Source organism: Carettochelys insculpta, chromosome 1 (genome assembly GCF_033958435.1).
Source record: "Carettochelys insculpta isolate YL-2023 chromosome 1, ASM3395843v1, whole genome shotgun sequence".
Taxonomy (NCBI): domain Eukaryota; kingdom Metazoa; phylum Chordata; order Testudines; family Carettochelyidae; genus Carettochelys; species Carettochelys insculpta.
Window position 1 is genome coordinate 181,621,404 of NC_134137.1, and position 25,720 is coordinate 181,647,123.

The window sequence follows — 25,720 nt, forward strand, 5'->3', positions numbered from 1 at the left end:
AAATCAAGCCATACTTTCACCATCCTTTTGACTTCCAGGGATGTGGACTGTGTGTGTGAATGGGTAAGCCCACTCTGTGTACACGGATCCCATTCAAAATGTGTGCAGGAGGTGCACACATATATGCAGGAATTCCGTCTTTTGACAACGAAATAGCAAATCTAGAGAGGGGGCAGTTTGAAGAATATTTTAAAGGATCATTGCCAATGTGGTAGTAACTGTGGTAAACCCTCTTTCTTTATATTTCAAAAGGGGCAGTTCCCAAAAAGGATTTCTTCATGAATATTCCATTTTAGATTATTACAAGTGTACCTTTTTATTTTTTAAAAGAAAACTAATTTGGATTTTGTGTTTTACTCAGTTCAGACCATGATCACAGACAGGCCAGTGTTTACTTTCTTTCTGGCCATTCATAAAGTCTCTTGATTGGGCAACAGCACAATCTTGCCTAGGTTCACAGCTCTGCAGGAAGCCATTAATCAAAAAAGGCCCCTCACGAGAATTTAAAAAGTTTCAACTTCTATCTAGTTGTGTAACATTCCACACTCCACACTCTCTCTTTTTGGCACAGACTCTATAAACAGTCAAGTGCCTCCACACTTAAGTCTTCTTGAGTTCCTTGATAGCTTGTTATCTCAAGGTATCAAACTCATTTGTAAGGCATAGGGCAAACACTTTACCAGTGTGTATTACAAGACACAAACATTTGTGGTTTTCTGTTAGGCTGAATCATTGGTAATTAATTCAAGGTTCTGCAGTAAGCTATCATAGGCAAGAGTTAAAATGAAGCTGTTATTCTCTACTACAGAAAAACCTTAAATTACAATGTCCAGGTAGAAACACCTTTCTAAGTCTCTTTATACAGCACCTTGACAAGGGGCTCCTTTACGCCAGTGGTTTTCAACCAGTGTGCCGCGAGAACTGTCTAAGTGTGCCACAGAAATGTCATCAATTTCCCTTCCCCCCACCACTTTGCAAAGCCAAGAGGGGGCAGGAATTGATGAAATATCACGGCACAGTTAGATGATGACGCCACACTAGCAGGGCTGCTGGATTCCCAGCTGGTGTGGAGTTGGTCAATTTCACCTCACAGAGGCTTTGCAAAGGGGCTGCAGAGGGAAATGGATGATGCGCCAGCTGGGACTCGGGCAGCCTTGCTGCTTGAGCCCCCAGCTGGTGAAGGTCGTCAATTCCCCATCCCCTCAGCTGGAAAAATGGGTGTGCCATAGAATTGTTTGTCTCATTGAAATGTGCCACATTATTGAAAAGGTTGGGAACCACTGCTTTATTCAGAGATTTTAAAAGCAAAGGGACTAGTAGCTCATCTAGTCTGACTACCTAGATTCAAATTTTTCAGCCCCATTTCAAATGGTGCTCCTTTTGCTTGTTATGTGAATGTGGTAAATATTACACACCAGAAACCAAATTTGACGTCCCATTATTTCCACTGTTTGCTTCACAGCCACTCTGGCATTTAAACAGCACCTTCACTGCTGGGCAACACAGCCCATACCTAGGCCACCACAAGTCCCTACTACAGGTTGAACCTCTCTCATCCAGCACGCTTTTGTCTGGCAACAACCGTAGTCTGGCATGTTTGAAGTTAGCCAGATGACCACTTATTATGACCACTTACTATGGACCAAATTTCGCTGTGGTCCCATAAAATTTGTTTACAGCCTCCAGTCCTGGCTCTCAGAGTTCTGAGCTGTTATTTAGCTGTAATTTACCCCTAAATATCTTCCAAGAGCCCGGTAAGCCATGGAAGTGTTGGTAATGCTGCTAGACAATACTGATCTCCTGTGGTCTGGCAAATTCCCTCATGTGGCACCTAACACATCCTGAGAGCGCCGTACTAGAGAGGTTCAACTTGTACTATACCACTAATAATAAACATTAAGAGGCTGATTATTATTCACTTAGCGATACTGCCCTATTGCCCTCAGTGGGGTAAAAGCCATGTAACTAGTAGCAGACCTTGCCTCCCTTAAGGTCAGAACTCCTTCAGGAAATGGGAGGAAGGGAGGATTCTACAGTCACATAATGAATTGAAGTCAGTGGGGTTTTATGTAAGGACATGCGGATCAAGCTTAGTAAATGCATGTATGAACTTAAAAGCAACAGCAAAACGACCCTCTCAAAACCATCTAACTTATTATCTACCAGCAAGTGAACTTTGCCTCCAATTAGCTAGATGTTTCCCATCAAGGAAATTATGTCTAATGTATTGCAAAAGGAAGCAGGTGACACCAAGGAGGCTTGTCTACACTACATCCCTTTGGCTGGAAAGTGTCCCACCATTGCTTATGCTAGATCAATGTTAGCATTAAACAGAGGTCAAGGCACCCGCCAGCATTCATACCACACAGAGCTGCTCTGAGCTGGGTTAGATAACATGGTGCTGAAGGCTCCAAGCAGTCTCTGGCATTTGACCTCTGATGCTTCAAATGGAGCTGCAGCAGTGTTAGTAATGATGGAAAATTTTTCAGGAAAAAAAGTCACACAGCCAGTGTGGGACCCTTTCCCAGCAGACAGAGCACTTACATCATAGAATGTTTAGTGAATGAACAGGTCACTGCCATGGGAGAGGGGAAGTTGACCCACTGCACAGCATTCTATTTGTCTCGTTTTGATCAGAGCTGCCTTCGTGCCTTGCTGGGGCTCACTGTGCAAGAACAGGATTGAACTGTTGTTGCACTGAAGCTTCTGTATTGTTAACTTTTGCACTGCTTGGGCTGTAATTGGCTTCTTTTGAGTGAATGCATGCATCCAAATTGTACCTTCAGCTGAGAAAGTTCATGATCATTCATTTATAAGAGAGACAGGAGGAAAACTTATTCTTTTGTTTTACAGAAAATAAAATAAAAACACATTTAATCTACTCATACCAAGATTGCTTTTAAAATGGTCAAGCCACATAACACATATACAACTTACACACAAACAGAGAAACCAATCTGGCCCTGACTGAAATCAATGCAAACACCCAGCATGTGTAAAGTTAAACACATGCATAACTTTGCAAGATCCAGGTCCTAGGTCACTGTTGCAAATTTTACAACTCTTGCAATTCTGGCCTGAGTTTCAGACCATTTACTGTATTCCTTAAAGTCCAGGATCCTGGAGTGATGGCATAAGATTACAGAAATATATCAGTTTTCATGTTTTGGTTTGTTTTTTTAAAAAAAAAGCAAGCTTCCAGCCTTCATGAGTGAAAAGCTTGAAAACATGAATTGGGGGCATCTGAAATCAGGAGATGAAGTAAAAGAACCCAACATTCTTTTTTAAAATCTTCTGATTTTGAAGGGTTTGAGTGCTGGCAGTACTGCTAGTTACTAAGGTCTAGGAATGATAAGACTTTCAAGCACAGCCTAAGCTCTCTTATTGCATTTTCCTAAGCTGTGAAACTACTACAGACACACTGTTGTTCCATTTGTTTGTTTGATGCACAACTTTAGGGCCCACTTTTGAAACACTTATTCTAGCCAGCAGTCCACGTCCTGAGCTGGGCTGCTTTTAAAATAAACTTATAAATATCCACTGCCATTGCAAATGTCACATAGCAGAACTCAGGCTTCTTTTGCATTTTATTTTTACGATAGGTTTGGGGAGGGGAGTCCATGTATTAGCTAGAAGCCAATGTTCGTTATCAGGCAGCTGGAAAAGAGCAGTGATCATGGATGCATCATACGCTACATTCTCTATCACAACCAATTCAACACTAATCCATAAACCCTGAGCCATTTTATAGCTACGAGATGTAGTAGAGGCAAAATAAGCAGCAGATTGCATGGATGTGTGTGTTATAATGCTTATGCACCTTGCAAAGAGGCCATTTTTGTTATCAAATCCTTGATTTAATGCAACCCCATTTAACAGACCTTGGAAATATTGGATACTGTCTGACAGCTGTGTCCCACCCCTGCCAAATAAATGCTGGAGACTCACCAGAGCTGCCAAAGCGACCACTGAACTGAGCGCACCAAGAGCCGTGAGAGGTGGAAGGAGCCAACTCCCTTCCCAGTAATTGGGTGAGGGAGATGGGGGAGTGAGGCAAAGAATGGGGCAAGCGGAGGGAAGGGAAGAGGGAGGCAGAGGACAGGAGTGAGTGTTGGGCTGGGAAGGTCAGTGCATAGTCATGCAGTATAACCATTCAGGTCAAATGGACTTTTAGCATTAACGATCAGCCCTTCCCCCCATGAGTCCGTTAAACTGAGGGCGGACTGTAATATCCACTGGGCCCAGTGACATTGAACTCAACATGGCAGTATCAAAGCAAGTGAAAGGGGAATTTAAAACAATGTTTAGTTTGTCAGTGACACTGTGCTCCAACAGAGAATGACAAATGGTAACTTTGACATATTTCATAAAATAGAAAGACAAACCAGCTTTGCATTTCAAAAGGAGACATTCTTCTCTCGTGCAAAGATCTGTCATAAATACTTAACCAGCCACTAGACTTCTTACACTGCAAATTAATAGGATGAAAGTTACCAAAACTAACACATCAATTACAGGGCGTCAAGGCACGAATCTTATGATGTCCTAAATGACTAAATCCTACAACAATACCTTCATTCTTCTCAATGTGCTTTTTTGGGAGGGCAGTGGATGGAATTAAACATAGAAACTTCTCTACCTCCATCCATATGCATTTCTCTTTTCTTAAACAGTTCTGATTTTTTTAATTGCACGACTCTAACAGAATGGATGAATATATTTCCATGAAGAAAAAAAGATTGAAAAAAACAGGGATACAGAACACTTTCTCTGATCCCAGTACATTTTTAAATTCCTTTCTTTGACATTCTGACAGTAATTGCACTGAATAGGATTGAATTTTGTTAAAATTACTTTAAAAGGGTTGCTGAGAATTTCCTGTGGGATGCTGTTGCAAGCACCCAGGCTTTCACTGCATTTTCTTTGTTGTCCTTACACTCCCAAAGGGCTTAATGTTCATCCTGGTTTCTGACAGCATGAAGGCCTGTGTAAACACCCTCTGAAAAGAGAAAGGTTCACAATCTACTGCCATTTGGGTTTGTTTTCTTCTGTCAGAGCAAAAGGTAAAGATTCCTCTCTGAGTCATGGTTGAGCTTGCTACTTGTACAATTTTACCAACCAACCAGCTTGCCTCATCATAAACACAATCCACGTCTCTTTTTTTTACAACAGTTATATTTAGGGTCTATCTTACCTTGTAATCCCACTGTGGCTACAGTGCTCTCAGTGGTGGCTACACGGTCAGGAAAAGATAGTCCCTGCACTCAGGAATTTACAATTTCTATCCTTCATAGCCTCAGAAGGGTGTAGGAAGGCATGTGTCTGGAGCAAATTGTGTCACTTAGAATACAGTACATGCTTTCATATCCAGCAGCCTCAGGACTGGAAGGTTACTGGATATTCACATATTCTGGACAATAGAAAGGTGTACCTAGCAAAGCATAATACTCGAAAAAAGCAAGATGAGATATTAAGAAACAAAACAAAAATGTATGCAGAGTACTTTATCTACCAACAATATTACTATTGTCCACTGTAAACGTATCCTGTATTTGCTGTATTTATTTGTATTTACTTTCATTAGACTGTACTTATGGAAAATGTAACTAAAATTTACTTATGGTTAAAATGCCAGTTATTTCAGAGTTATGGATAAGAGAATGCCTGATATGAAAGTGTTTACTGTATATCATATGATCACACATGAGCCATTTAGATATCTCTAAAACAATTGAGGCTGCTTGTATCAGAGGGGTAGCTGTGTTAGTCTGTAGCTTCAAGAACAACAAGAAGTCTTGTGGCACCTTATAGACTATCAGATATTTTGGAGCATAAGCTTTCGTGGGCAAAGACCCACTTCATCAGATGCATGAGTGGGGGGGGAGGTTTCAGAGGGGTATTTAAGGAATGGGGTCCCAGAAAAAGGGAGGGCCAGAGCTGACAAGGTCTATTCAGTGAGGTGAAAATGTCCCATTATCAATAGTAGGTATTCAAAAGAGGAAAAAACAAGTCAGATCAGACAGGGGATGTGAGCCTTTGTCAGAGTCTAATGAGGAGATCTTATCACCCAGGGCAGAGAAGCTGCCTTTGTAAGCTGTGAGGCACTCCCAGTCTCTGTTTAATCCTTGGTTAATGGAGTCAAATTTGCAAATAAATTGCAGCTCAGAGATTTTTCTCTCCATTTGATTTTTGAAATTTCTTTGTTTCAGGACTGCCACCCATAAATCTGTCACTGAGTGTCCAGGGAGATTGAAGTGTTCCCCCACAGGCTTCTGTACATTACCGTTCCTGATGTCTGATTTATGTCCTTTTATCCTTTTACGGAGAGACTGTCCAGTTTGGCCAATGTAAATTGCAGTGGGGCATTGCTGGCACATGATGGCATATATTATATTAGTAGATGTGCAGGTAAAGGAGCCCCTGATGGTGTGGTTGATGTTGGGTCCTGTGAGGATGTCACTGGTGTAGATATGTGAGCAGAGTTGGCAGCGAGGACCGTTGCATGGGCTGGTTCCAGGCCTAGAGCCACTGGTTTGTGATTTGTAGTGGTTGATGAGGATTCGTTTAAGGTTGGCAGGCTGTCTGTCGGGGAGGACAGGCCTGCCTCCCAAGGTCTGTGAGAGTGAAAGATCATTGTTCAGGAGGGGTTGCAGATCACTGATGATGTGTTGGAGAGGCCTTAGGTGGGGGCTGTATGTGATGGTCAGTGGTGTTCTCTTTTTTCCTTGCGAGGCCTGTCTTGTAGCAGGTGGCTTCTGGGTACCCATCTGGCTCTATCAATCTGTTTCCTCACTTCCTTAGGTGGGTATTGTAGTTTGAGGAAAGCTTGGTAAAGGTCTTGTAGATGTTTGTCTCTGTCTGATGTATCAGAGTAAATACGGTTGTACCTTAGTGCCTGGCTGTAAACACTGGATCGTGTAGTATGCCCTGGATGGAAGCTGGACACGTGTAGATAAGCATAGCGGTCTGTGGGTTTTTGGTATAGGGTGTTATTTATGCGGCCATCACTTATCTGCACAGTAGTGTCCAGGAAGTGAATCTCTTGTGCGGACTGGTCCAAGCTAAGGTTGATGGTGGGGTGGAAACTGTTGAAATCACGGTGGAACTCTTCAAGAGCCTCCTTCCCATGGGTCCAGATGATGAAGATGTCATCAATGTAGCGCAGGTAGAAGAGGGGCGCTAGGGGATGAGAACCGAGAAAGCGTTGTTCCAGGTCAGCCATAAAAATGTTGTTATACTGTGGGGCCACGCGGGTTTCCATAGCAGTGCCACTGATTTGAAGGTATAATTTGCCCTCAGATCTGAAATAGTTGTGGGTGAGGACAAAGTCACAAAGCTCTGCCACCATTTGTGCCTCAGTCTCATCAGGGATAACGTTCCTAACAGCTTGGAGTCCATCTTCATGTGGGATATTGGTGTAAAGGGCCTCTACATCCCTGGTGGCCAGGATGGTGTTTTCAGGAAGGTCACCAATGGATTGTAGTTTCCTGAGGAAGTTGGTGGTATCTTGAAGAAAGCTGGGGGTGCTGGTAGCATAGGGTCTAAGTAGAGAGTCCACATATCCAAACAATCCTGTGGTGAGGGTGCCAATGCCTGAGATGATGGGTGTCCGGGATTCCCAGGTTTATGGATCCTGGGTAGCAGGTAGAACAAACCTGGTTTAGGTTCAAGGGGTGTGTTTGTGTAAATCTCTTCTTGTGTTTTTGTAGGGAGGGTCTTGAGCAGATGCTGTAGTTTTTGTGTATTCCTCAGTGGGATCCTCAGACAGAGGCCTGTAGAATGTGGTATTGGAGAGTTGCCTGGCAGCCTCCTTTTGGTAGTCTGTCCTATTCATGATGACAACAGCGCCCCCCTTGTCGGCCTCTTGGATGACAACGTCAGAGTTGTTTCTGAGGCTGTTGATGGTGTTGCATTGTGCACGGCTGAGTTTATGGGGTAAGTGATGCTGCTTTTCCACAATTTCTGCCTGTGCACGCTGGCAGAAGCATTCTATGTATAGGTCCAGTTTGTCATTTGACCATCGGGGGAGTCCACGAGGAATTATTTTTCTTGTACCGTAGGTGGGAGGATACCTGTGGGTCAGTGAGCTCTTCCGTGTCATGTTGTATTCCTTGAGTCGTAGACAGCGAAGGAAGGCTTCCAGATCACCACAGAACTGTATCAAGTTTGTGGGGGTGGTGGGGTAGAGAGTCCTCCAGAAAGGGCAGATTCTTCTGCCGGGCTGAGTGTGTAGTTGGATAGATGGACAATATTGCTGGGTGAGTTAGGGGTACTGCTATTGTAGCCCCATGTGGAAAGTAGGAGTTTAGATGGTTTATAGTCCTTTTTCTTCTGTAGAGAAGAGAAATGTGTGTTGTAAATCTCCTGTCTTGTTCTAGTAAAGTCCAGCCATGTGGAGGATTGTGTGGAAGATTGTTCATTTATGAGGGTTTCCAGATTAGAGAGCTCTTTGTTGATGTTTTCCTGTTTGCTGTACAAGACACTGATCAGGTGGTTCCTCAGTTTCTTAGAGAGTGTGTGGCACAATCTTTCACTGTAATCTGTGTAGTATGTTGATTTCAGTGGGTTTTCACCTTCAGTCCTTTTGGTATGATGCTCTTCTCTTTGCATTTGGAGAGGAAGATGATATCTGTCTGTATCTGTGAAAATGTTTTCATGAGGTTGATGGATTTCCACTCATTACGGCTAAATGTAATGCCTTGCATTGTGGTAAGTATCAGAGAGGTAGCCGTGTTAGTCTGTAGCTTCGAAAACAAAAAGTCTTGTGGCATCTTATAGACTAACAGATATTTTGGAGCATAAGCTTGTGGGGGCAAAGACCCACTTCATCAGATGCATGAGTTGAGGGATAGTTTCAGCTGAATTATAAATTGCTTGCAGGTCACCCTACTCTCAAAAGGAACATTTCCTTTGAGTTCAGGGTCTGATCCCAAGATGAGAGTGATTTCTTTCCATACCAACCCTTTACCATAACGAGCAGGGCTGGGTAAATAATAACCCTCAGATAGCTTAGCTGGTTTTTATTATAATATTTCAAATAAATTACTTAGCTCACCTTCTTCCTCCCCTCTTTCCCCCAGTTTATGATACTGGGAAAACAATTTGTGAGCCTATTCAGTGAATTAATTTAGCTGACAAATTTGGTGAACTTTGTAGAACAGAATATTCAATAATTTACTTGTTTTCTTTAAATACCCATTTCAATTCAAGGGGATGAATGATCAAGAGAACCAATTCTGAAAGGGACACCAACAATGTCAGCCCACATTAGACCCAACTGGCTGTGCTTTCTTTATCAAACAGGAAATGTGAACACCCACAGATCACAGAATAGACATGAGTACTGTTATTCTTGAAACAGTTTTAAAAATAACAACAAGAGAATATTGTCATTGCATTCAGGGTCAGAATGAATCAGACTTCTGTACTGATTCTCTCTTTTTTATGCTATTGACTGAGCAGTCTATTTTCAGCACTTCCATAGCCCACAATCCAAAAGGCTGAAGGACAACCTCAAAGGCAGCTATTAGCACTTCTCTTTCTTAAGCAAACAGAGATTCAATTAAACAAAATTCTAATTACCCTTCCAGTAGATTTTCTTGTCACTTTATGGAACTCCATATATCACACTGATAGCAAAAGACAAGATATTGAAAGGTGAAGCCTCAATAGAAAATACTAACAACTATACTGACTGCAGTCTTGTCAGGTTGCATAGGTAAAGCAGGTTTGGGTCACGACCTGGATAGGAGACTTCCAACAAACATCATCCTCATCATCATCAACCATGGGCTCAGTGCCCGTTGGTGTCTGATGGCTCTCACTATTTCCCTTCATCTTTCCCTGTCCAGAGTCGAGTGGCTTAGTTTCTGTAGACTAGCTCCACACCAATCTACTAGATCATCGACCCATTCTCTGTGGGGTCTGCCTCTCCTATTTGAGCCGTCTATTATGCCGAATACCAGGGTCTTTATTTTTCGTTCATTGTTCATTCTGCAAATGTGCCCAAATAGGTCTAACTTTGCTCTCTTTTGGCTACATCTTCCTATATAATTCCTCGCTGGTGACCTTCTGCATCCATCCTACTCTCAGGATCTTTGTATAACAACTCCTCTTGAACACCAATATCCTTCTCTTCGAAACTTTTGTTATCACCCATGTCTCACATCTGTACAATATGCTGCTGAATCCAAGGAACAGTTACAGCATTATCATGGTACTACTAAAGTAGTTACTTCTAGGTAAATACTAGAATTCCAAGGGTCAGAAACCTTTCTGAGGCAGAGTGCCAAAATCTGTCCTTTGGACCTCTGTGTATGGTCTGAGTGCCAGTGGTACTTCTAAAAGTCATTAGTAGTCCTACTTACAAGAGCTTCATTCATAAATAAACTAAGATGCAGACGTTTACTGTTTAGATGGTGGTCATTAGCTGGTCTTTTGTTAACCACAGGTGGCATGGCTGTGAGCAAGCTCCTAGTTGCATGGGGCAGGAGGGGCAGTGCTGAGTTCCTGCCTCATGGGCCAACGAAAAATCAGCTCGCATGTCATTCTTGGCACCCACGCTGGAGGTTGCTGACCCCGGACTAGGCCCGTGCTCAGCAACCTTTATCTCCTTGTGGCACACTTTAGCACTCGCTATAATTTCATGGTACACCCAATATATATATAACCCAATCACCTTCCCCAGAGCCAGGCAACCCCAGCGCTTCCCTCTCCCTCCACTCTAACTCGATGCCAGCGACTCACCAGAACCACCGACACTGCTGCCACCACTGCCACTATGGAGACATGCTTCTCCCACCAAGCAGCGGGGTGTATGCAAATAGTGGTGAATGGCATTCTTGGTGCTCGGCTCTGAAGCACAATAAGCGCTGCTTCGTGGCACACCAGCGTGCCCTGACACACTGGTTGTGGACCACTGTACTAGACTGGTATCAGAGGACAGATCAGGCCCCACCAGTATCTGCACACCAACGCACAGAGCTCAGCCGCTGACGTAGATGGGAATTCAAGCGGTTCCAGTGCAGCTCCCCTACTTTCCCAAGCCCCTGTTTTACATTCCCGCTGCAGAAGAGTCCTCTTTTTCCAGCCTCTTGAAACTGGTGTGGAAAAGTTAGTATCTCCAAGTCGTATCTCCCTTCTTTTGGGGCACTGCAGAGAGATAGTGCATAGCAGGCTGGCGCTCTCTGATGTGTACTGGTGAGAAGCTGAGAGAGCAGAGATGAGGCCAGAGCCATCACAGGGCCTCTGCATGGACAATATTGGCCTCCTACGAATGCATGAGATCAGCCACATTTTGGAGCAGGAGGAGAACACAAGGGAGACGAGAAGACATGAGGGACACATTACCCCCTGACCCCCACAAAAAAAAAAGATGAATCAGGAGTCTCAGTGAGGAAATTCTTGAGCTTTCCTCCACCCAACCACCCGCACCCGAGACTTCTTCCCTTACAGGGCACAACAGTGGCCTCAGTGTAGTGTTGAGGGACATTGTACTGCCTCAGTTCTGGTCTTTGCTTTTAAGAAAGTAAGAACCAGACCACTAGAGGCATTTTTCCCAAGGGCGAGGATAATGTTGTAGGCCAGGGCTCTGTTTCAACTTGAGTGAGTACATTCCCTTTACCTAGTTGTTGCAATGGAATCAGTTGCAAAAGTAATTTCCCCCACACTTATTTATTTACAGTAGTGCTAGAAACCCCAGCTGAGATCTGCTCCCATTGTGCCAAATACTGTACGTACACACACACACACACACACACACACACACACACACACACACACACCAGAAGGTACTTCCTGCCCCAAAGAGACTGCAACACAAAGAGACAGGACAGACAGGTCTGATGGATAACTGAGACACAGACAAACTAGGGCAAAAAAATCCTAGTAGGAACCCATGTACCTTGGAGGACCTGGACCTAAGTGACTTGCCCATGGTCATACAGGAGATATGAGACTCAACCACGAATTGAACCCCTATATGTATATATTTAACAAGATCATCCTTCCTTCTGTCAGGATTTTTTAACATCCTTGGACATAATCGTCCCCGTGGGCCAGGGATTACATGCCTTTGGCTGTGTAAAATCAGTGCAGACACATGAATTCTAAAGTGTCACAGGCTGCCATTTAGCAGCATTACCAAAGCTCACTTTTTGTCAGTTAGCTCCCCTGGTAACCTGAACTCATGAATAATTCATAATCAGGTATTTGAATTCTAGGCCTCTGATTGGGCGAAGGTGAGACCTTCTAGCACCTTCTGAGCTCAGGAGGACCTAACTGAAAAGCACGAAACAAATCATGAATATTCAAATAGAACGATGAATTATGTATGAGGCCCCTGCATATAAGCAGGTGCCTCCGGGCATTCTGAGGCCCTGGGGAGTGCAGGCAAGGACTCTGTGCCCCTGCATAGGAAGGCGTTGGCTGCTTATCTGCAGTGTCTGCCGAGCCCTTAGGTCAGCCCCAAGTGGCAAAGAAAGCTGAATCACCCCGGAGCTGATCAAATCACTGAAGCGCTGTTGCAACACCTGCGGCGCTGACTGGCTTGAGCGGCGCCAGCGCACACAAGCTGCAGCACTCCCAAGAGGCGCCAGTGGCAAGTGGTCTCTGTGGGGCGGCGGCCAGGTGGCGAACTGGCCCGCCGCAAGGCGGGTACTGTGCATCTGGCTGCCTAACCCAGAGGCCGCCCTCTTTAACACCTCCGCGATTACGTCACCCGCGCCGCCATATTGACTACCAGCTACTTCACTTACCTGGATACAACATTCACCGGACTGGACTTCTCACCTTTCTCCAAGACACATAACTTATCTACCTGGACTGACACTGCATATACACAAACTCACCTGGGACATCAGGGCCCCCAGTGGGGGAGCAGGGGTCACGCCCCTACGGTGCGCTAAACCTGACGGGGTTAGTACAGGACCCAAGGGCCTGACCCTCAGGGCCAGGCCTATTTGCCCAGGCAAACTACACGGCACATTTAATTACTAAATTCATTAATTAATTAACATTATTATTATTGTTGTTATTATTAAGCATTATTACGTATATATTTCTAGTGAAAGTTTCCCTAACTAGGCAGGTTTTATCCCATACCTTTTATACCTATGTTTCTCTATACATAATTGTGGGTGAAGGCATAGCCTCCCCGCCTCCCATATTCCGTTGACCCTCTGTGTCCCGTGAAGAACCAAAGGGTCTCTCGGGAACACATTACTATTGGACCCATAGAGAGTTACGGGAGGTCTCCCACAGATTAAGAGGAGTAACCTCGACCGGCTCCAGGGCCAATCTTTTGGGGCAGGCCAGCACCCTGCCCCCGGCTGGAAGCGGGGAGTAGCACCCCTGCTCCACCTATCAAGTCTTTGGAAGGGATTTAAAATATCCTTATTCCTTCTACCTTCCCCTCCTTAATAATTTACCGTTTTTTGCCTTCTGGTCAAATAAAAATTATAAATCCATCTAGGAAACACGCCAAGGAAACAATGTATATAGTAAGTCTGTAGTTGTTAAGTTTTTAGTACAAATAGTCTGTTACTTGATAGCGTTATCTTAATAAACTAGTTACTTTGTTTTCTTCCATCACTGCCTTGTCCTTGGTCTCGCTCCTCTGTGCCAGCCACTTTCCACTAGGAGGCTTGGGCGGGGTCTAGTGTATACTGGGGTGGAGCTCTCCTGCCTGGGCTTGCAGCAGGGAACTGACCGGGTCCTGGGATCTGTGCTAAGGAGGCTCAAGATCTCCTTGTAACGGCTTCATTTAAATTACCAACTTTTAATATGTCTGCCGAGAGAAGCCCAGCACCTTCCTGACAGCGTTCTGCTAATACACCTCAATTTTTGCAATGTTCTGGCCAACTCTGGATCTCTCCTGAGAAGAGATGTGACACAGATGAAAATGTGCAAAGTTCTGTTCTTCTCAATTACGTGGAAGTTCTTGGAAGCAACCCAATTTAATGGAGTGAGCAGAGAAGTAGGAACCAGGAACTACCGTGCTCTAATTTAGTTCTAACAACCGGCTCAAGGAGAGACATTGGGCAAGTCAGCCGATCTTCTGCGTTGGGAGTTTTTCCTATCTTAAAGTGAGCCTGTCCCTACATACCTCCAGGGATGGCTGAAAGGCAAATTACATTTGTTCAGCATTTTGAAGATGCAAAATGCTGGATAAATTTCACCAATGCACATGCATAACTTTCAGTGTGAAAACCAATGAGATTACTTGTGATTATTTAAATTACACACCCATACTTAAGAACTCTGCTGGGTCTCAAGTGGACAGACGTTCACTGTCTAGGGTAAGAAGAAAACCAAGTCTAGCCACATACCCGAACAGGAAGTTTCATATCAAAGGTTTTTGTAAAAAAATAAATATCATTTAAATGCTTCTGGACAAATTCTCAAAAGGCAGCTCTGTCTACCTTACCTGTGAACGACCCCAGCACGATGAAGATGCTCCACAGCTAGAATAAGCTGCCTGATGTATTTACGTGCTTCATGCTCTTCCAGTCTTTTTTTCTCATAGATCTTGTGCATTAGGTTGCCCCCCGGGCACAGCTCCATGACCAGGTAGTAGCTGTTTTCAGTTTCCAATATGTCCAGCAGCTGAGCTATATTGGGATGTCGGATCATTTGCTGGATCTGCCCCTCTCGTCTCAGATTCTTGGTGACGTAGGTGTCTTTCTTGGCTCTCTTCTTGTCAATAACTTTCACTGCCACCTGATAAGAAACAAAGGAGACATGGGTAACCTCAGACATAGTGATGATTTATTGGCTCTGACCTTGTGCAAATAACCTCCAAATAACTCAAGGGCTATAAGTACAAACTGATAAGCTGGCTGGGGCACAGCAGCCCCTCCCAGAGAAATAAATAGCTGGTCTCCCCTACCCACACCCCCAGAGAGACCTAACTGCTTTCCCAGCCCTTTTAATGGAAAGGTAGGCAAAAGCTGTTGCTAAGATATGGCTATCAAAGGGGAAAAGGCACTTTGTTAAAGAAACGTGACTGCTTAGTCTGAGCACACTGTACTTCAGTCTTTTTCTTGTCTATTTACTAAAAAGTTTTTGATGATATAGACGCAACCATGAATGTGACCTTGATAAGTGTCCTTGACATGTTTATGGCATCGGGCTTAGGTTTCAAGGTGTCACAATTCTAGCACAGGTTTCTTAAAAATGTTAACCAAAGAAAACTGGTCAGCTACTACAAAAAATGTAAGAGAGAGCACCGCTTCCAGCCTCTGATGAACCTTGACATTCTCTTTAAAAATATTCTCCTAAAACCACTCCCTCAATTACTTCCACAAACAAAAGCATTCGATTCCTTCTATGATGCCATTGTTTTTACATTGGTAGGCACTGGTTCTATTTATTGTGTTGGCGGGTTCATTAAACAGTTTGTAGTAAAAACACAATCATCCCTTTAGTTGCCTTGTGTGTTTAGCTATTCATTTAATTCCTAAGCTTTCACGTTTAGACATGGTGCTGCAGATTTCCAAGTCATCAGTACCAGCAGTCAATGATTAAACAACATATGTCAACTGAACAACAAAGAGCTATGCTTAGTCCTTCCCTCATGTTCTACACTTCCTCTGCAACGAGTCCTTTTAACTCATGTTCTGAAATCAAGGCGCTCGCTATCCATTGCTGTCACAACACTTGTCAATTTTCCAGAAACTGGGGGGTGGGGGGGAGGTTGTGTTATTCCATGACATTTTTTTGTGTAGTTTACTTAAAAGTTTCCTGTCTACACAGGGCCAAATTCAGGCAGGCATGTGGAATGTGGCTTTCTACCACCAAAGAGTCACACACAGCTGCTCCAAACAGCATTACTGTGTCCCTACCTCTGAGCCACAAGCAACTCCATGTGTACTACTCTTGCCTCATGTAGTCCTACTGGCTACGTCTACACTACAGCAGTCCTTCGAAAGCATGCCCACACACAAAGGAAATTGAAAAAAATTAATCTGCTCTTTCAATAGACAGTGTCCACACAGCCTGTGCTCTTTCAAAAGGAGAGACTGGGGATCAAAAATCCAGCACCGTGAGGTACAAAAGGGCCCCTGGGTCATCTACACACTTTTTTTCTGAAAGAATCTTTCACAAACAGGTGCTGTTCCTCCTCTGGGAGAGCAAGAGGGCCACCAGAAAAAGCACGCATTCTTCTGCTTTAGTATCAAAAGAACACAGTTTGCATGTAGATGCTCTGCAGGATTTTTCAAAAAAGCCCCAGCTTTTTCAAAAAAACTTGCTAGTGTAGACGTAGGCAATAAGAGCAGGATAAAAAAAAAAAAAAATCAATGCAGGATAAGTATCTGAGTTTTATTGGATCAGTCATAAATCCAGAGAGTTATAAGAGTGAAAACTATCTTTTTCCCACCCCCAGCTTACCAGCAACTATGTCCATCCCTCCTTCTGGATGATGATCTAGCCATAGTAATTCATGCTTTGAACTGCCTGCCAACTAAACCACTGTAACTCATGGAAGCTGGGACTAATGATTAAGGCAACAAGTAAACTATAACATGTATAGATCACATAAAATCACTGGAAACAAAGACAAGAACATATCCTCTAGTTGCTCCCAGTGTCAAATCAAAGCACTAGTATAAATAGACAAACAGGCTCGGGCCCTCCGCTCAAGTCACCTCTCTGTTCACAAGCTACCTAGACAGCTGCGTTCCTCTGAGATGAGGCAACTAACCAGCTCACCATGAACAAAGCGAAGGTCTCAAGAACTGAAACTAACTACATTTAGTCAAGGGTTTTCATTTGTGATGCCAACTGCTGGAAGAGATACGGATAAGCCAAAGACCCACCATTGTCAAGAGTATGTTTAAAGACATGCAAAGACGTGCCTGTACTAGCCAAAGACAAGGAATTACAACAAGATGGCACAAATCAGAAATATTTACTGTACCTGAAAAAGACAAAAATTAAAGTCCATTACGGACAACTATGCAAAACTTAAATTACTGTATTTGGCTCTCGCGTACAATGATGTGACAGTCCAGAAATGCCTAGGATATAGTATAACCTTGTTTTTCTGGATTGGCATATGGCTTATAGTTTGAGTGGAAAAGAGTTTCCTGACTTGCTTTTTTTTTTTTTTTTTTACTGAAGAGATTATTGTGAGTCTTCCAGGGATCAAAGACTTGACACTCGAGGGTCAGGGGACTCAGAGCTTGGAATGTGCCTACTGTTGACCTGCAAAGAGACAGTAGGCCTGCAGAGGCCTGTGAGTCACTTGCTTGTGCTGACCATGGCCAATGAAGTTAAGGAAGTGATCCACAGCAGGACCAGACAAGGCCTCCTCACATGAAGGCCAGGTGGTAGTGAGGTGACTCACACAACCCTGACCACCCTAACAAGCATCACAATGGCTAACGTCTAACAGCAGATAGAATAAGGGGATTTCAAAGTTGCCGGGGTCCTTTTGAAAAGGAGCCCCATCTGGACGAGCCGCGCGGCTGCGAGCCATGGCAATTGCAAAGTGCTGAGGCTGCCGGCACGCTAATGAGGCGCTGAATATGTATTTTCAGCACTTCATTAGTAAACTTCGAAATGGGCATTTGCATGGCCATTTTGAAGTTTTGGGATAACGTAGAAACACAGCCATTGTGTTACAAACATTTCAGCAAATGCTTTCTACTTGCTATTGCTCTCACTTGCTTGCACAAACAGCATCTTGCCTGGAGCTCCAGAAAATATTACACAGCACACGTTACTTTCACATTAAGAGTGGGTGGTGGTAAGGTATAAGGGGAGCTATTTGTAATGATTGCAAAAGGAATGCCTTATTGTTACAATTTTTTTTCCTCAGCATACTAGAACATATGTGGCAGAAACCACAGGGGCTTTCACACTATATAATAAGGATGGATATAAAATAAGTGTTTATTTTAACTCTGAAGAAAAAATACGAACAGAAATTTGGTACACTCTGCCTTATTGAGGAAGAGCTGTAAGCCCATTTCTTGACGACAATGGCTTGTAGTTTAGTTTTCAATCTGTGCTATGATACACACATGCTTTGAATTTTTAGAGAAGAATAATGTCTGGGAAGCTACATTCCTGACTAGTCAAATGAAAGAAAAATTCATTTTATTATATGGTAAGGTAACAAGGAAATCGGCTATTAACTACTTTTAAAAGCTGGTGGTGATTCACTAAGAAATAAGCATATCCTCTACCTAATGAGAAAAGAGCAACAACACAGAGACTGCGCTACTGTAAACTATTTCAAACAGTAAGCTAGGAGAGTTACTCAGCTAAGGACAAACAAATTCATGAATATAGAAAGATTATCTGCTGATTTGTATCATACCAACAAGAAACAACATCTGCAGAAAACGAAAAGATGCTGCATTTTTCTTAATTGACGGATGTAAAGTATTAACCACGTGAAACATAAATCTATTGTCTGAGCCACATTGTGAGTCATCTCTCACCCATAACAGTAAGTCATCCCTAATTCATTCTGTATAAAGACACATTGCTGAGCACATGTACCTCTCCCACATTCACAATATTTGCTGTGGGGGGGCAGGGAAAATCATGTGAATGTGGGATTCCCAACTTGGTTATATCCTTTCACTTTCATCTAGGAATCCGGGCCCTGATCCTGCACCACTAAAGTCAACTGGACCTTTGCCACTGCCTTCAGCAGGTGCTGGATCAGACCATCTATCCAAACAGCAATAGGGTTGTTTTGAAATTCAGCCCTTCATTCTGGCTACATTTCTCCACATTTAATTCCTATCAGCTCCATCCCATCTGCACTAGTTGTCCCTCTTGTATATGGCCTGTGATGAAAAGTGTAAGAGCCGTGGCTGATGTAGAGGAGACGACAAAGGCATTGAGCACTTTTCTTTAAGCAATAACCCCACAGAGGTGAGAGAAAAAGAGAAAGACATAAATTGAGAATAAGGATGAATTAGCTTTCACTGAAGTAACATTAGCAGAAATGAAACCAGCAACTGAGAGAGGGGAGGGAAAAAAATAAGAAAAGAACTGACCATATTGGTTACTCAGAAAGCTGTGTTTGAATAAGCCTCCACACACTTAAGAATAAAAGATGAAAATACACACCTACTCTGGCATCATCTGGATATTCTCCTATTATGGATGTAAAATCCCATTTAATTAGTTACCTGGTTAAACATTAAGTTTAACCAGTTAAGCAATCAAATGGGGAGCCCACAGCGCCCCCTCCTGCTGCAGATGTGAGCTGCTCTGGTCAGGCTGAAGTGTTTCCCCACTTACAGTGGCAGCCTCCAGCCCGCACCAATTAACTGTAACCAGTAAACCTCCTCTGTTTAGGGCGTAGATTCCCAAACTCAGGGGCGTGAACAAATTCGGGGGGCGGGGCGCGAAGTTACCCAGCTGCCCCGTCAATCCCCCACCCCACCCCAAGAAAGAGCCCGTGCTGGTGTTACCTCCTGCAAAAATGGAGGTAGCACCAGCATCTCTGGAAGCGCGTTCACTGTGCTCCCTCCACAAATGACATCAAAACATTTATGAAAAAAAATCCAACTTTGGAAACATCAGACACAACCTTAGAAGACTCACATTTAGTCTTTTCTGACATTTTCATCACTCGCTGAAAGTGAAGGTTTCCAAGACCACTGTAAAGAGGATGTGAAGAACAAAACTGTGTTTCATCTGGACTGCCTTGCTGATGAATTCATCCGCTATTTTCCAGACCTTTTCTGGCAACCCCATTCATAAATTGATATGCAGTCCATTCGATGCTGATGTTGATTCATTGCCAGAAATATTGCAAGAACAAGCACTCGAAATAAAATATGATTCGAGGGCAAAAGACAATTTTGAAAACTCAAACTTGGAGGAATTTTGGATAAAATATTTCCCAATGTACTCAAAAGTTGGAGAATTGCTATGTATTAGTCTTCCACTTTCATCAACATACCTCTGTGAAAAAAGCTTTTCAAGTTCAGTCACATTAAAAACGAAATGAAGAAATTGACTGGATGTCAAAAACAAGTTGCATTGTGCACTTTCATCTTTCAAACCCAGGATTTCCCAACTCATGAAGAAGATGCAGCATCATCCCTCACATTAAATTAGTTTTGTTTTTGCTACTTCTGATGTTAAATTACATTTTTAATAAATTTTTGGGCCAAGAAAACCTATTTGTGCTTATTTTTAATATGAAACAAAAATTTTATACCAAGATTTTGTGTTTATTTTAAATTACAAATTTAATTTTTTGTTGTTGTTGTTGATGGGGGGTTGGATGATGGTAAAGAAGAGGTGGGGAAGGTGTGAGTGTTTCTCAAAAAACAAAAAGGGAACGTGATGCCAAAAAGTTTGGGAAGCACTGGGCTAGGGTAAAGCTGACTGGTTAACCAGTTAACATCTCTATTTCCTATACAAGTTTGTCATAGCTCTTCCATCTCTCATTCAGTTCTAGCCCATTCCTTGTTTTCATTGCCCCTTTTCATGATGCCCGTTTCTCCTGAGTTGCTCTCCTTCCTGTGTTTCCTCATTTCCTGAAAGAAAGCTGCCTATTGGGGCAGGGGCTGTGCAAGGATCTCCTCCCATGAGGGTGTGTTTTGATATTTTATAGAAGGAGTATAAATGTTTCTCTCCTCCAACCCTGCCCCATCCATATATTGCACTATGTGAAAGACAACTGAAGGACCAAGCTCTGCTCTCAGTTAAATGAAGGAGAATCTGGAACAATCCCATTTGCTACAATGGGGTTAATTCATTTTTACTGAAGTAAAAGTAAGTAGAATATGACTGCATATTTGCCATCCATTTTCCATCCCCACGCTGCAAACCTCACCCAATCATCAACAAAAAAAGCATTTGCCCCAGATATTACTTAAATATCTAACAAATTTAAGGTTTTAAAATTTAACCATGTCAAGACTTTTTGTTTTATTTTATTTTCTCTCCCAATCCTTATACTGGAAGCTCTCCAAGACAGAGATTCTCTCTGTGTTCTCTGCATAGTGCCTCGCACAATGGTGCCCTGCTCAGAGTCCTTAGCCTGTACTACAGTAGAAACTGCAATAAATAAAGCAAGAGAATTTAAAGTGAACTGGTAGAAACAATAGCTCTTGCCATTCCACACTTCTTTTCTTTAAATTTTTGCCATGTAAATAAACAAATGGATTTATGTTGCTGTGAGTTTCAAGATACAGAGATGAGTAACAGACCATATTTAGTGTTCAGTTTCCCAAAATTACACTGTTAGGCTCAATTGCTCTCCTGAAGTTTGTACGGTGCAGTGACACATCAAATGAGCAAGCTCTGCTTATCTGGATTGTGCCAATAAAATACTGTGTTGAGCATGTACTGAATGAAGATTGCATGTAGTGGCAGTGGAGGGGGACAAATTAATCCCTAGCCCAACTGGTTCTATTGAACTTAATGGAATTATGTCAGGGACAAACTTGACCCAAAAGTTCTTTGTTAGAAACGCTCCTCCTTGGTGAGAGCTGTACACTGTGTAAGAGTTGCAGTAACCTAGCACTGAGTATGTCTTAAATGGAAGGGCCACTCTTACCCAGGCCACAGCTAGGCTCAGTCTCTCACCCCCTTCCCCCACGCCCTGGGGCTTTGCTAAGGGCCTCTGTAGGAGGGAGCTCCCCCTGGGGCTCCCTCCCCTGCTCTTTCTGAGCTGGAGTTGGTCTGCCTCCCCCTCAGGTTTCTGCTCTTCTTCCTATTTCTTCCCCAACCATCTCTTCCCCTCTCCTCCCATCCTCCCACTCTCACCTCACCTACATTGCAACTGTGGAGGGTTTTTTAAAAGGCCTTCATTAAGCCAGCAGTGGAGCCAGCTGGCCTCAATCTGCCCCTCTACTGCCTCCCAGCTGCTACTGATTGACCTTCTGCCTTCCGCTTCCTATTTAGTGGGCCTGTTCGCCTTCTTTGGGCTGTTCTCCCACCCTGAAGGGGCTCTCTGACGTGACCCTGCCATACCTCACAGCTTCGTATGCATCCAATGCTGCACACTCAAAGCAGCAGCAGCTTTTCTTTCCTGCCTCCTATCCAGTGTTCCCTGTAAGCTGGGCACTTGGGCAGCCACCCAGGAGAGGTCCGAGCACTGTCCAGCAGATTAATGCACAGCCCAAAGCCACCTACAATGGGCAGCATGTTTCTCTGTTGCTGGTGCACTTCTGCACGTCTTGGTGTGCATAAAATGTACTCACCCCTTGAATGGAAACATTTAGGGGAAACACTGCTCCCAACCTAGCCTCCCCCAGTGCGAGATGCTCCTGGTAAAATGCTATGCCTGGGGAATGCCTTATCCTACAGACAGGCCTCTGATCTCCCCTACTCTGGCATTCCACATGCAGTGCCCAGTTGCTCAAAACGTTTTGCCCCTACATCAGAACATCTCATCTCGGGCCAGTACAGAGTCCAACAAAAGAGAGTCTTATCCTGGGCCACTCTCTCTGATTCCTGAATGAAATCCCAGCACAGAATTTCCTGGGCTGGGAGGGAAGCATGCTGCCCAGAGAGAGGGTACTGTTCTCTGACACCAACCCAACAGCAGAGCTTTTATATAGCATTGGAGAAGAGGAATTTCCATGTGCTCACCGGATGCATGTGAGGAAGCCATTCCCTCTGCCCCTTTTCTGGGCATACTAGCCACTGTTATATCCAGCTGTTACTTGCTTCCTTCCTCTTGAATCAAACAGTGATTAGGAAAATTTATGTGCCAAACTTAGTGCTTTTATTATGGAAGACAGATATTTTCTAGGCCAATACTAATTCACAGAGGCAGGTAGGTATTTTCCTTACTGTTCCATGCTAACATGAAAGCACAATAGCTCTGTTAGACATGGGATTCAGTCTTCAGATGGATTTTTCTTTAGGTCAGTTCTGTCTACACAACACATGATGCTAGGATCTTGCTGCTAGAAAAAAACAAATCTGTATTCTTTAAGCCTAAACCACATCCCTATTTCAACAAGAATCTGAGTCATGGCATCTTTGAAATGTCTTGCTGGTGGGAAACTAAATGTTGGATGCCATCACAAAGTAGGATGCTAACAAAAAAGGGTTTGTTTGTGTATTTAAAAGAGACAAGCCAATGCAGAGTTGATCTTCAAATACAAACAACATTGCTAGAAGTCACTACTATTTTTAGCACCAAAAGCTCTGTCTGGGATGATTTTACATGATAAGCCTCAAAGACTTGCTGAGTTAAGACATGCTGGCTGTGTCGACACTAGAACCCCCCTTGTGAAAGGGAGGTGCTAATGAGACACTTTGGAATATGCTAATGAGGCACTGCAATGAATATGCAGTGCCTCATTAGCATAACGGCAGCCGCAGGACTTCGAAAGTGCCGCTTTTGATCGTGCTTGGCTCATCTACATGGGATCCTTTTCGAGAGGACCCCGCACACTTAGAAATGTCGAAAAGGACCCCGTGAAAAGGAGCTGTGCACATCATTATGCTATCCTGAACATCCCGGTGTCTCATTAGCATCCCCCTTTCGAAAAGGAGGTGCTAGTGTAGACATAGCTTCTATCTTTCTTCCCTAAAAAATAAGTAGAACCTCTTATAAAATATTTCAGTGGCTGGTCAGCAACACACAGTACTAGCATATGGGAAAACGAGGCTTGATTGTCAGACAGGAAGATATAATTGACAGCAGTAGAAGCAAACTTCACTGGTTGCGGAACACAATATCTTTGGAGGGACGGGCCATAGAGCTGGGCTCAGAGTATAGTGGATAGGGTCCTGAGATGAGATGCCTGAGAGTCTACCAAAAGAAAAAACAGGTGCCATCTTAGGCCCTGATCCTGTAAAAGTGCAGACATGCCTTTGAGGGACAGGGACCTTGCAAACTAAAGATAAATTTGAAAGAATCAAAGTCCAATCCTGATCTCTTTTACTATACCAGGGCTCCCACAGAATTAAGAGAAGGCCTACTTTAGTAAGGGCCAATTAGGCAATGTAGGATTTGATACTAAGTAAGAAATACAACATAAGAGAAGAAACTTCAGGGACGACATAAATGGGCTGACATAGATGTAACATGGCATGCCTGGATGGCTTATCAGAAGCAGCAATTGGACCTTGGTCTCCTAGATCTTAAACCTCTACTATCTGCCATTTGTTCTAGCAGACTGCTTAGGCTCAGTAAGTGTCTTTAGTTATGTGCTGCTCAGTTTCCTCTTTCAGAGGAAAAGGCAGACATGCAGATTCAAGGGTTTTTTCAAACAAACCCATTACTGTAATTGACCAACATTGCCAATGTTTCAATAAAAAAAGAAAAATCCTTTCAGATAAGGTGCCAAGATCTCAACAGTGTACATCCGGCTGTGTCTGCTCTGTTCTCAAGAGATGGAATTCAGACTTGCGGTATCAAGGCAAGATTTCTTGCCCCAGGACCCCAGTTCAGTAAGGTATTTAATGACATGCCTAACTTTAAGCAGATAAAAAGCCTCAGAGGAGTAGCCCAAGTTAGTCTGTACCTTCACAAATAGTAAGCATCCCTGTGGCACCATAGGGACTAACAAATGTATTAGGTCATGAGCTTTTGTGAACCCAATGAAATCAGTAAGAACACGCCTGGACTTGAAGTCAGGCATGTGCTCAAATACGCTGGGGTTTATAGCACCCAGTTCATAAAGTATTAGTGACTATTTGTGTCTGTAGGTTTTAAAGTGGAATATTTTGTGAATCCCCTTACTCAAGTTTTCTACGGGATTTTTCAACCATTACACATAGCATCATGTCTTCCCTAACAAGCATCCTTAATAAACATGTTTATGTTTTTAGCATCTGTCCCTTTACGACTGCTGAGGAAATTACAGACATTCTTTAGAAGTATCAAGCTAGCCAACTCCTCATTCTCCCTATTGACAAGCTAGCTGTTTTGTTCAAGGAAATCAGAGATAAGATAGGCCCATAGCAATCACCAAAAGCAGACTTGTCCACAAGTATAAACACTTGCCTGTTTTGTCTCCAATCTGATGGACTAACAAATATCTTGGAATGTGTGGATCTAATGCAGGAGCACTGAGTTGCAACATTTTGGTACCAGATAGCTAGTGTATGGCCTGGTAAACTAAAAAGCAGTATTTTGCACTGCTACACTACAAACCTGGGTAGGAGAGGCATGAAGTGACTCTCCCCTGACAAGTACGACTCCAACAGTTATGGAAAAGAGCCATGCCATCTTAAACAGAGAGAAGCCAATTCCATCGACCTCTCAGTGTCTCCTGGTCAACCAATGAATGCGGTGGCACTAATGGTGTCTTCAGTGGCACAAGCAAACTTTTACCTGTCAGATATCTAAGGCTTTATACACAAGTAAAGCAGGATTAGGCAGAGATGAACAGAGGTAGAGAAGGGAGAAGGCCAGAGACCAAGACAAATGACAGTGTAGACTGTGCAAGAAATCCTTACAAGCCAGTCAGAACCAGCCTTAAAGTTTGGATCAGGTAGAGTGAGGAGTAAATATATACTTGAATGTCTGAAACAACATGATCTGCCAGGCAATTTGAAGTGTTCATCAAATATAGCTCTCCAGATATTGAATATTTTTCAAAGGATTTCACCCCCCACCCACATAGCGAACGTAAAGCTCACATTGCTATAATATTCTCTGTCACTCAGCAAGAAAGCTAGTTGGGCCATAAAGTATAATCAAGTCAGAAGAAAGGAATTTTCAGGAGCTGTTACACAGATGAATGGAGAATGACATGTGATCCCTATGACAGACGGA

The 25,720-nt window shown here is 43.3% G+C and overlaps 1 protein-coding gene across 1 annotated transcript in view; it reads right to left on the reverse strand.

Annotated features, from left to right (window-relative positions):
* Positions 1 to 25,720, reverse strand: part of HUNK (hormonally up-regulated Neu-associated kinase) — a 92,301-nt gene that overhangs the window by 47,872 nt on the left and 18,709 nt on the right. The window contains exon 2 of the mRNA XM_074983447.1: positions 14,426 to 14,718. Within this exon, the coding sequence (XP_074839548.1) occupies positions 14,426 to 14,718 (293 nt within the window). The remainder of the gene's footprint in view (positions 1 to 14,425; positions 14,719 to 25,720) is intronic.